Here is a 12,941-nt window from a genome sequence, read left to right on the forward strand (position 1 = left end):
GCCTTCGTCGTCGTCGGAGGAGGAAAAAGGAAACCTCCGCGCACGCCTCTAGTGACGAGGGGGAGGTACAGGAGGAGCAGGAGCAGGAGAGGGAGGCAGGGGAGGAGGCAGGGGATTCGCAGTCCAAGATCTGGTTGCGAGGTCCCTCGTCCCTCCCGAGGCGACCCATCCCTGTTCATTTATGCCCACTGATTCAACCCGCTGGGGCAAAGTAAGTTCCTTCACATATTCTCTGTACTTTTGATATGTTGAAACTTACACTAGAAAATAATAATTTATATTAATCACTTGTGCAGGAGTTGGACTAAGCTCAGTGGGGGTGCCCACAACCGCAAGGTCAACGGCATCGTCGGTCTTTTGTGTAGGCTACACTTCCCCGGTCTAGTGGTCTTCGCCGGACAGGAGGAGCCGGCCTACACGTGGGACCACTACGTCGCTGCCGCCGACGTCGGTGATCGTGACCACAGGCAGTTTGCGAACAAGGCGGAGCGGGTGAAGGCCGAGCTGTGGGTAAGTCTTCGCAGCACTACATTGCTTAATACATTCTTGAAATAATAATTGTATGCTTGCCGTCTATACGCAGGACTTTTATAGATGCCTTGAGGGCTTCAAGGCTAGGGCGGCCTCCGTGATTGAACAAGCCTCTAAGAAGCTCGTTAAGGACATGCACTACGAGGCGCGCGTTTAGGCCATCATCGACTTTTATGCTGAATACAAAAGGATGAGGATCAAAAAAGAAGAGGCCAGGACAATGAACCTGACCAAGGAAGAATTCATGGCGGTACGTACATAAAGACTATATTTACTATTTGAGAGATTAATTACGCTTAATTCCGTTATTTATATGTCACACACTTCATATAGGTGCCTCCGTGGTGGTGCCGATCCTTTACCCGGTGCTGGGAACAAATGGTGGACGTGTGGTTGCAGCCTGGGTGGTTGGAGAACCACAATGCCTGCCGGGAGCGGCGTCTGCAGATGCCATATGCATCACACCATCAAGGCAGCCTGAGCCTTGATGAGTACAAGGAAAAATGGGTACGTGAATTCATTTCTGTTTTCTCAGACATAATACTGCATATTTTGTAATCATTTTACATTTTTTCCGCAGACTTCATCACATGATGGTCAGGAGTGCTCCCGGTTCAAGGCATGGGTTATGTCCAAAAAGGGCAAGGCCACGGCAGACATCGACTTCAACCCGGACGACCCGCCCGAGGCGTACAGCCATCCCAGCATCCACAACCGCGTCACCGAGTACACAGCCATGGCGAGGGAGGTTCACGGGCCAGAGTTCGATTCGAGCTCTCAGGATATCGATGCTGAAATAGTGATGAGGGTAGGAGGAGGGAAGAAGCATGGCAGGTATTGGATTGGAGATAGCGTGATCGACACTGCCAGTACTCCCACTCTCTCCCAGATCCAAGCAAGGAGCACGGACTCGAGCCCCACGATATGGCCACGGCCTACCGCTGCACAGCTACAGATGCAGGCTCTGCAGGTTATTTCTGTTTCTTTAATTTTTCATTCATTTTGTACTTACCTTTTGCTTGACAATAAGTGGTTGGGATGAAATATTGTAGGCCCAGGTGGAGGTAGAACGGAAGCGCCGGGAGGAACTAGAGGCGAGGATCGAGGCGGATCGGCAGCTTGAAAGGCAGAGGACGGAGCAGATGTTCCAATACATGCAGAGTGTTTTCCACAGTTTAGGTCAAACTCCACCACCTATGCCACCGAACCTCTTCCCGCCACCTCCACCACCTCCTGCAGCTACTCCTGTGAGTCAATCTCAACCTTACAATCAATCTAGACTCAAACTAGAAACTACAGGCACTACAAACTTCCACTAGAATTACTTGTTTAGACTATGAAATCTCTTTAACTAAATTTGTGCAGAATCAATCGGCGGCGTCCAATGCAAAATCTTCCTAGGGGCAGTAGCCACCTGCACGTCCTCCTCATCCTTCTCAGTGACTTGTCATTTCTGTGTTTGTGATGCAAAACTTGTGAATTACTTCTTTAGACGAGACCTTATGAATGCTATTTGTGTGCTTGTGAATCCTGTGGTGCAATTTATATGCTTGTGGTGCAATTAATATGCCTGTGCTTCTGTGGTTGTTTTTTGAGAGGGGTCCTTTATACCTAACATTTCTATTTTGTAGTAGGTATTAGGACACTTTGCCGAGTGTTAACACTCGGCAAAGAGGCCATTTCTGGTACTAGTAGACCCCTTTGCCGAGTGTATTCGCCAAACACTCGGCAAAGGGGTCATACATTTTGGCGGGAGGGCTTGTTTGCCGAGTGCCACAGGGTAGGCACTCGGCAAACAGGGTCATTTTGCCGAGTGTTTTGAAAAAGCTCTCGGCAAAGGGGTCATAAAAAAATGGCGGGCCGGGCTTGTTCGCCGAGTGCCTACCCCGTGGCACTCGGTGAAATTATCCATTTTGCCGAGTGTCTGGCAAAAAATGCACTCGGCAAAGGATAAAATAAAAATGGCGGGTGGGGCTTCTTCGCCGAGTGTTTGGCCAAAATACACTCGGCAAACAAGTAGACTTCGCCGAGTGCCTTTAGGAATACACTCGGCAAAGCTAACGTCTTCACCGAGTGTCGGCCGTCAGACACTCGGCAAAGCTTCCGTTGCCGTGACAGACCGTTAACGTCTTTGTGCCGAGTGTTTAATTTTGCCGAGTGTATTTTGGCACTCGGCAAAAGGTTTGCCGAGTGCCCGACGATCGACACTCGGCAAACAGCCTGTTTGCCGAGAAATACTTTGCCGAGTATACTTCGCCGAGTGTTACACTCGGCAAACCTTTTGCTGAGTGTAATGGGGCCTTCGCCGAGTGCCTGGGGCACTCGGCAAAATAACTGTTTCCGGTAGTGCCTGATACAAAATTTTGAACACGGGCTACATGCATCGGAAGGTGCAAATTAAATAAACAATTTTGATGGCTACATTATTTGCTCTGCCGCTGCCCTGTTGCATCTATTGCTGTTTCATGCCCATCTTCACATAGTACTACAAGAATATACAGAATTCGAATTAAACTATAATGGTAAACAAATAAAACACATAGGACTATATATAATGAGGAAAGTTTTAATTTTTCAGAGATTTCCTCATTTTACTTAAAGTTTATTTGTTAGGGATGGGACTGATCCCGTGTAATCATATGGAGCTATCACATAGAATCTGGATACTATCAAAATTAAAATGCTAGCTAGGACGGGTCAGGATCGATTCGGCTCAATAGATTATTGTAAACTCCTGTTTTGTTTTGACTGGCCGGTCCATTGTTTATTTGTTCAAGCAATAATTAGTGCAGTGTTTAATCAACTGAAGTTGTTTGTTTTAATGCCTTGACGCTACATGCGTTTTTTGCATTCCACCATTGGTACTTACTATGGAATCGTCTGCCTTCTTTTACCCCTCTTGTTCCAGTGTTGCCCAGCCCGCTAAACTCGGCCCATTTAACGAGATGGCGTGAGAAGATGGCATTGTCATTTTTAACCACTGGTTTCACACTAAATATCATCTTATGTGGATCAGCTAGCGGCAAATGTTCAGACGAGTCATTTAACTATTCACTCACCCTATCCAAGTGAAGGAGACTGTCGAGGGATAAAGTATAAACCTCGATAGAAAGGGTCCGGGTAGGCCCTTCCTTTAAAATTAATATTTTTATATTCACTAATGATCATTATATTCTGCTTGTCAAAAACATTCATAAAGTAGTCCTTGCCTGGATTCTACATAATTCTGTACTACCTATGGTACCTTATACTGCTAGTTCAGGCACTACACAGTCTACACTACTGCTTCAACTCTATTCGGCTTAGGCCTCCAGCGCAACTCCTTGCATTGCTTGCAAAATTGGCACAAAAGCTCTTCATTTGTAACAAAATCGTGTGACGGACACAGCCTAAACAATATTAATTGGTAGTTCAATGCCGTATGAGGACGTATACATCAATGCAGCAACATGATTACAGGTTGCTGCAAGGACCTTATTTCCGATCCGCCCTTATAATGGCCACCCCATCTCTTCCTTCCCTTTCTCTGAGCCTCTTCCATATATAGGGGGTATTTGGATACGAGGTGCTAAACTTTAGCAGTGTCACATCGGATATTCGGATGCTAATTAGGAGAATTAAATATGAGCTAATTATAAAACTAATTGTAGAATCCTGTGCTAATTCGCGAGATGAATCTATTAAGCCTAATTAATCCATCATTAGCAAATGGTTACTGTAGCACCACATTGTCAAATCATGGACTAATTAGGCTTAATAGATTCGTCTCGCGAATTACACTCCATTTGTATAATTAGTTTTGTAATTAACCTATATTTAATACCTCTAATTAGTATCCAAATATCCGATGTGACGGATGTTAAACTTTAACATCTTGGAGCCAAACACCCCCATAGTTCTGCCGCTTATGAGCCAACTACTTGAGTCATTGCCCTAGTACAACATATTGGTATTCATATATGCTTTGTCTCCATCACATCATTGGACATCAAAATGCTTGTGGTATTCACACGTTGATGAAGCAAATTGTAAATAACCATTTTCTAGGAAAGGGATGTAACAGCAAGTTATGAATAACTCAGGTTCCACAAAGTGCTTCTCATGGAGAAGTTTTCAGCAACGTTCACCACGGTTTTGCAGCAGGCCAGGAGTCAGAAAGAGCCAGAGGCAACTCATGCAGGGTTGGGCCACAGAGGCAACTCATGCAGGGTGTGATCGTTTCGGGGATTGCCACTTCCTTCTTGCAACATTCTGGCAAGTAGAGCAGTTGCTGTACTGAAAGCTCAGGTCGAAACTAGTTTAGTGGTAGTGCGTGCACGTCTACTGATAATTCCAGCACGCCTTCTCTAGCTCTGGATGTCAGTGCATCCATCCAGTAAATAAAAGCAAGATAAGCATGAAAAAAGAAATATACTAGCTGTGTGCACATGTCTGTAACGGAAATGAACATGCGCAATGCACAATTATTTAAGCATAATACAAAACCAAATGGACTAAAAGAGATTCAAATCAGTTTACATAGACTCTCCATCCAGATTAAACCGCAACCAGTTTATATTACGCTTAACATAAATGTGGTGCGTACCGGAAGTAGTCGAATTGGATGGTAAACAACTAACTAAACAAAAAAAATACACTGGTCAGCGAGGGCATTATTCAAGAGAAAAATCGGCCTTGATTGTTACAGTACGGTACGAAGACAAAATGTAGCCTGAATTCAGAAAGAAGGACATGGCAGACACGTTCAAAGAGTGATGGTGCTCCTATGCAAGTGAGACACCATAGCAACGAGACACCATAACAAAATTAAATGAAAATTGCTATGGTGCTCCTATGCAAGTGAGACTTGCCTAATAAGTTAATGAATTTTGCCAAAAGTAACCATCATTTGATAACAACCAAATGCTTTCAATCTACCATGAAAAATTCAAAATGCTCAAATTACCATTATCTACAGTAGTACAAATTACCTTTATCTACAAAGACATGGATTGGAACCGTCCCCAGGCTGAAAAATGAAACCTTAATGTAAGCTTGTTCGTGAACATGAAAATCAATATATGCGATTTCCTCCTCCACCCACCCAGGTCTGGCCCATCCCTGGCTTTTTATTGGCTTCTATATAATTTGGTTGTGCCTGCCTACTACTTGCTGGGTCTCACACTACTACTTCAATTCTATTTGCTGGGTATCTATCTAGGCATGGGAAGTATCAGCAAGTGTGCACCCACTGCACTAGAGTATATCGTCATTGGGGTTGAGTCTATGGCAACCGATGGATGTTCTTAAGGAACAGTCGATGGTCGTTCCACTTTCTTTGCACTTACATGATCACCATTACTTGGTGTGTTGCATCCATCGACCAATGCTGCTAATTTATACTTATCGTAGGCAAAGAATACTCGTGCGTTATTAATATCCTATCTTTACACACCAGCACGTGTGCGAGAATGAGGAGTCCTGTAATTTCTTCTGCTGATGAACACCAATATATAACTTCTGTGTCAATCTCTGCTTGCGTCAAAATGCTTCTAATTAATTTATATCCATCAACAAATGCTACTAATTTATATCTACTAAAATGCATTCGGGAGTCCTCTAATATTAACTCTTAAAATGTTGAAAGAGAAATTGATGATCAGAATGCAAAATCCAAACCAATATAATAATCAAGCATTACTCTGCACTCATATTTCAATAAGAGATTATAGATTCGAGCCGTCATCAGGCTGACAAAATGGTATGTCTCCTCCTTTAACCAGGGCATGATTTTTTGTTAATAAATGGAGATGATTCTCTCACCACGATCACCAAATGAAAACATAATTTCTATATTGAATTGTCGCAAAAGGTAAAACATCTATCCCTTAATCTCTTGTCCACATAATCTCACATTGTTATTCGGCCAGTGAAATACCCTATAACATACGTGACGATGAATTCAGATCTACCCCTGATTAATCTGTGTTGTTGTCTGCCCTATAAAAAACGTGTTTGTCTACAAATAGGTCAATTTAAACTTCAGGTTTTCTAGAGATAAACGTTTAGGTCTAACCGAGCCCTATAGAAGTGCTTCTATTCCTATATAATAGCTCTTGTTGAAGGGGGAGAATCATATTATAGATAGCTAAAAAAATACTAGAGATACAAGAACAAATAATGCAATGAAAGTAAATACTAACATATTTTTTCCATAGGTAGCGAGGTAGTGATTTGATTCCACCGGTACAATCCTTCATGCTTATGCCCAAAAGTCAAGGTCTACTCTACTGTACCTCTGAATAATATGATGCCTGCAAATGGGGCCACCTGCCAGTTTCCCTTGGTTTCTCCTTCAATCAGAACCACATATTGAAGATAGAACCGAGCTCATTCCATTTCTTCCTTCCTCTCTTCCTGCTCTGCTTGTGCTCGAGAGTGGGAGACATGAGGGCGATCAGAGAACTCGAAGAAGTGGGCGTCCATCACACAGCTCAAAGCAGGTGACAAAGCAAAACTAGCATTACAGTATGTTACTTTTTTTTGTAAGTGTTATCATTATTATTTGCAAAAGTTGCATCCTTCGGAATTCCAGCCGGCACACCTTCTTTAGCCGTCAGAGATTCAACAGGTCCCGCATGCCTCTCCATACCAGTACTCCATAGGGACTCTCCCTCCCTCTGTAAGCTGGAGAGCTAAGCTGACATGCACCATGAGACCTCGGCGAGGTTATGTTGAGTTTCCCGGAGTTGCTGTAGGATAGGCCTACTGGAGGCGACAGTACTAGAAAACCCAAGTTCCACCTTCGCTAACTAGTTCCAACTTGGTTAGGGATGCAGGTGCCTAACGTGTTACGTTAAAATCCAGATTATTGGTTCAATTATATGAGTTTCCTATTTGGACCAAGTGACCCAGTTAAAACAAATTCTTGAGACGATTTCTCATTATCATTATTAGCAAAAAATCCTTTTTTTTGGCTTATAATGATGCCTAGCAACTCATTGAATTGTCTTTAACTCTCATTTTGCTTCCAATTGTCCTATGAGCATTTGAGTAGTGCATCTACTTTCGTTAAGAAATAGAAATTGGGGAGCAAGAGGACAGAGAAACGAAATAAATGGGATAGGAATTGCTAGTACCATGCAAGCGAAGACTGACCAGGTATGGGTCGCCTGTGGGTCAATGACACCTACAGGTGCACATGCTACTGCAGGCCAGTGAAATGACAGGACAAATAATTGATCCGGTCAGATGGTCGGACATCGAAGCATCATCCTTGACCCCTTCTGATTTAATTCAAATTGAATTTTTTTTCTAAGCCAAAGAATTGGAATTGAATTCTAAGTTTGCTAGCTTACTCCCGCTCTGTTCTAAGCCAAAGAATTGGAATTGTTTTAAGTTGAAAATATTTCCTATCAGCATTCACTTCTCACCCACACACTGATACAAAAACACTTACTCCCGCTCTGTTTTAAGTATACGGTTTTATGAAAAAATTAATTTATGGCATGATAATGGCCACATCGCTGTTTTGGCTGTTGTCATGTGTGCTAGATTTCTGGCATGGTAATGTTGCCACCATTTGTTATTGTCCTCTTAAATTTAATAAAATAAGTCAAACATTACAAGGGCCATTGTGACTTGGCTCCCATGCAGATCACATAGCCTCAGCACATCTCAAATAGTACATGCCAGGGTTCACTTAGTGAAATTTTGACGATATTTCCGAATTCCGCATTTCAAACAAAATTATGATGTCTGATGGGTTAGGGACCGATTTCAAACAAAATCATGCAATAACAAAATTTAAAGAAATTTTTATCTGATATTCCCAATATTTCATATTTATAAAATAAATTTTATTTACCGAATTTTTTAACCCTGGTACATGCCAGATAACTATAGATCTGGTGGGTACCAAATACCCACATCCAAATCCTTCACCACCTGATTTGGTTAAATTTTTTGATCCATCCAAAATAGGTAGGGTAGGGGATGGGGAGGAAATTAGCTCTGGCTATATATATTATTCTATTCTAGCTAGTCAATTAACCCTTAACGCCAATCACCTCTCCCCATTAGCTTAACTCATAATCCTGTGGGTTTTGATAAATGGATATGCATGCGTGAGAGCGGGAAATACAGGCATGGATGATGATGATTTGGATTGTCTGTGGGAAGGTACGGGCATGCCCATACCCTCGCCAAAAACACGGTGAAACCAGCACATGGACAGCGGGGTTTTACTTGACCTAGTAGTTAATTATTTTTCTTCTCAACTCTCTGATTTACTTTTCCACTGCATCAGCGCACTATCACGTGCCCAAGAATTCTTTAACGAGTGGGAGCTCCAGTGCATGGTGATGGCCAGCTTCTCCCTGCAAGTCTTCCTCTTCTTGTTCTCTGGCTTCCGCAAACGGCACGGCTCCCGCATCCTCAGCGTGCTTCTCTGGCTTGCCTACGTTTCCGCCAACCCCCTCGCGGTTTTCATACTCGGCCGTCTCACCCTCCATGGGGGTGGCAATCAGCTTGCCCTCTTCTGGGCACCCTTCCTGCTGCTCCATCTCGGTGGGCAGGAGACCATGACGGCCTTCTCCATGGATGACAACTCGCTCTGGAAGCGCCACCTTCTCAGCCTTGCCACACAGGTGCCAACGGCCGTCTACGTTGTCAGCAAGCAACTGCGTGGAGATGATCGACTGCTCATGGCTCCCATGGTGCTCGTGTTCGTCTCCGGGACAGCTAAATATGCTGAGAGGATCTGGGCACTTAGAAGGGCTGGCTCAGTTGCACCTGGATCAAGTAGAACGACTTCGAATCTTGTTTCTCGTGCATCCAGTGACGCCGTCTGGGACACCCAGGGCTTTTACGGTCAGCTGTGTTCTGTTATCTCAAAAAAGAAGGAGAGAAATTTTGAGGTCATCCTGAATGTGGCAGTCGAGGGCTTCAAACTAAGCCTGCACTTTCTGTTGGACATGACCCCTTCAATCTCTCTTCTTCCTGATGATATCAAGGAGATCAAGCAGGCCGTTGAGGTGTTTAAAACTTCGGAGAACATAGTCCACATGGCGTACAAGTTGGCCGAGATCAATCTCTCGTTGATCTATGACTACTTGTACACTAAGTTCGGTACACGACATTTCCACATTGCCCCAGGTTGTAGCGGTTTCCACCGGATTGCCACTCTTGCACTAACGTCAGCGGCGCTTGGGTTGTTCGTGAAGGGCATGGCTGGTCAGAAGGGCCACGATGCAGCTGATGTTATTATATCTTACGTGCTACTTGTAGGTGCCATCGTACTGGAGACATGCTCTATATTTGTGGCATTCATCTCGTCATGTTGGGCTTACAAGACAGCCATTTCGTGTTCACTAACATGCCCACTGTGCCGAATGTTTCCTTGTGTAATTGCAGCCATGGTGAGCATTGCAAGGCATCTCCATCCAGAAAAACAAGGAGAGTGGTCGGCAAAGATGGCGCAATACAGCATTATCGGAGATTGCATCAAGAAGAAACAAGAATCTGGCTTGTTGCGACGGACGATGAGTTGGATCGGAATCGGCCAACAGGCTGTCACACATATAGGCATCTCAGCTGAGGTCAAGAAGCTCCTCCTAGATAAATTGCTGGACATAGCAGCCACTCCACGTGTGCATGAATGGGATATTGGTGTTGGCAAGTTCAGTGGCCAATGGGCGCAATGGGTGGTTGAAGCAAAGCAAGATCATCACCAGAGTGCAGCTCAGCAGGTGCTCCAGGTAAGCAACATCCAAGGTTTGGAGTTTGTGTCAAGCGTGCTTCTTTGGCATATTGTCACAGACATATGCTTGCTCTCTGCTGACGTTGATGTCGACGGAAGCTCATCTCATGAAGCACAATTACATGGTGGTTCTTCTCATCATGAGGAAGTACATAGCGGTTCCCTTCATGGAGCACATTTTGATGGTGGTTCTTCTCACCATGAGAATGTAGATGGGAGCTCCTCTGATGAATTGCATTTAGGTTCTTCTCACCACGGCAATGTAGATGGCGGCTCCTCTCATGAGGTGCATTTAGATGGTGATTCACCTCACCATGAAAATGTAGACAACATCTCCGGGCTCAGAGGCATTGCTCGAGAGCTGTCACACTACATTATGTACCTCATCGCAGATTGCGGTGCCATGGCTGGCAGTGAAGGGCATTACGTGGTCATTAGGGGAAAGCGCGAGATGTCGCGCTGGCTGCTTGAGAAGAGTGCGAGTTGTGATAGGAGGAAGGTGATTCAGGACATCCGTGATGAAGAAAGCTCTTTCTTCCATGAAAACTACTACCCCGTGCTGGATCGAGCTCGTCGGGTTGCCTCGGACTTGCTTAAGATGGGAGAAGCGGCCGACTGTTGGGAGCTGATCGTTGCGGTGTGGTTAGAGATGCTTTGTTACATAGCGTGCAACTGTGGCGCCGCATTCCACGCCAAGCATCTAACGACAGGTGGCGAGTTTGTCACTCATGTCAAGATGCTCCTGTTTATGCTAGGGGTGCCTTTTCTGAGGGATGTGAAGGAGCCGCTGTTTTCAAAAGCTGGGGATATCTATTCATAATTTGATTATTTCAGACTCTGTTTTGCAGCAGGCTCCATGTATTTGGATTGTAATGATGTGGAACATTCAACCATGCTGTGACAGAAACAAGCTAGGGGGTCCAACTTTGGTTTTATGCATGGTCCAACCTTGTTTGATTTTAATAGATCTTTGTCTCTGTAAAGATGTGAGTCCACTTACATTGGGACTTCATCAACTTATAACTAGCAGTACAAGGTAGAGTTGCAATCGGACTCTTATAAACACTGAGATATATAAAGGTGTGCAAATGATCCTTGTTGCGTGGGTGTCAGGACTGTAGTCTGCGCCCAGCCACCCTCCCGCGATCACCCTCCTCAAAACTGATGGCATCATTTGCATGAAAAAAACATCATAGTTCCAAAACTGAGAGTTCACTGAAACAAATCTGACATTCTTATTTAACTTTGATTTCATATGGTGTTTATCTAGAAAACTAATTACCTAATTGTTGGAATTATTTTAGATTTTACCAACATCAATGGTAAATAAGATATTTCAATTAAAAAATTATATATGAGTACAAAGATACATCTTAAAATCATATGCAAATTTGTAAGGAAAAAAATGCAAATGCTGGAATGCTTTGGAATCTAGTTTTGTTCGGTACTTAATAGTTTCTAATGTTGAATATCACTTCTAAAAAAATAACAAAATATTGGCAGGGTACCAACCAACATTGTTATAATGTCTCTAAAAAGGCTTCACCGAGAAAATCAAAATTAAGTAAATCATTTCCTTCCCGTTGTTGTTTGTTTGACAATACAACTTCATAGTCATGCATCTCGTTACTAGCAAGACTTGAGGTGGTTAATTTACTTAAATTTTGAACGTGTCAATTAGTTTTAACATTTTACTTCCTACATTGCTTATGTAAAAATTTAAGCATCATTTTTATGCAATAATATATTTTCTATAGTTTAGATATAATCCTGCCTATTTATTGGAATTATTTCAGATTTGACCAACATGAGTGGTAAATTAAGACCTTTAAATTCATAATAAATTATATATGAGTAGGGAGATACATTTTAAGATCATGTGCACGTTTGCAAGGAAAATGAATGTTTCTGACTAATAATGAAAGCTCGATGTTCTTAATTCGATGAATAGCCAGTGATTTATTATTTTAGATTTGTTGAGTGCTACACAAACATTATATACTAGCTATAGTAGTAACTAGTAAGCTGAACCTGGGATGCTTTCATTAATGAATTTGTTTGTCGGCCAACCATCCTCAGTTCAGACATCAACACAATCTTTGGATGCATGGCTGCTTAATTTCCTCCACTCCAGGGCGCTAACGGTGTTGCCTGCCCAAATATATGTCTACATACTCTCTACCTCCAACCTGTCATGAATAAATTGGAGTTCAGAGGTTGAAGGGCTCAGCATTCAGGTAAGCATAAGTTATAGGCTGATGGAAAATGCACCTTGGCTGATCTGGGTATGAAGCGTGAGGCCGTGAGCTAGGCTAGAATGGAACGGGCCGCACATGGGAGTGAGATTCATAGAAAAAGCAAACCTAGAGCTTGTGGCCTTGAAATTATTTTGAGGCTGAATGATTTTCACAATATTAGCTCAGTAATTATGGAAACATTCCCTGATAACAAACTATCGGTTTGAGACAACATTTTTGAATTTCCAAAATTCTACTCCCTCCGTTCCAAATTATAGGTCGTTTTGACTTTATTAGATTCATAGACTTTGTTATGCACTTAGATATACCCTATGTCTAGATACATAATAATATCTATGTATCTAGAAAAGTCAAAACGACCTATAATTTGGAACGGAGGGAGTACAAGTTAAAACAATGCCACATCAACTCTG

The 12,941-nt window shown here is 43.0% G+C and overlaps 1 protein-coding gene across 2 annotated transcripts; it reads left to right on the forward strand.

The window, feature by feature from the left end:
• The first annotated feature begins 6,870 nt into the window (after window positions 1–6,870).
• Window positions 6,871–11,366, forward strand: LOC101770522. 2 transcript variants are annotated; one of them, XM_022824770.1, is made up of 3 exons: window positions 6,871–7,013; window positions 8,819–9,794; window positions 9,925–10,020. In XM_022824770.1, the coding sequence occupies exons 1-3, from the start codon at window positions 6,958–6,960 to the stop codon at window positions 9,931–9,933; spliced, it is 1,041 nt and encodes a 346-aa protein (XP_022680505.1). In that variant the 5' UTR covers window positions 6,871–6,957; the 3' UTR covers window positions 9,934–10,020. The 2 variants fall into 2 exon arrangements, with proteins under 2 accessions (XP_022680505.1, XP_012700050.1); XM_012844596.2 differs by having other exon boundaries at window positions 6,880–7,013; window positions 8,819–11,366.
• Window positions 11,367–12,941: the final 1,575 nt, after the last annotated feature.

The sequence above is a fragment of the Setaria italica genome, chromosome III (assembly GCF_000263155.2).
Source record: "Setaria italica strain Yugu1 chromosome III, Setaria_italica_v2.0, whole genome shotgun sequence".
NCBI classification, from domain to species: Eukaryota; Viridiplantae; Streptophyta; class Magnoliopsida; order Poales; family Poaceae; genus Setaria; species Setaria italica.

Bases quoted from the DNA above. Each gene is read 5' to 3' on its own strand.
- LOC101770522 (XM_012844596.2), top strand. From the start codon at position 6,958: ATGAGGGCGATCAGAGAACTCGAAGAAGTGGGCGTCCATCACACAGCT. The intron at 7,014-8,818 runs GTGACAAAGCAA...CCACTGCATCAG, and splicing joins CATCACACAGCTCAAAGCAG to CGCACTATCACGTGCCCAAG.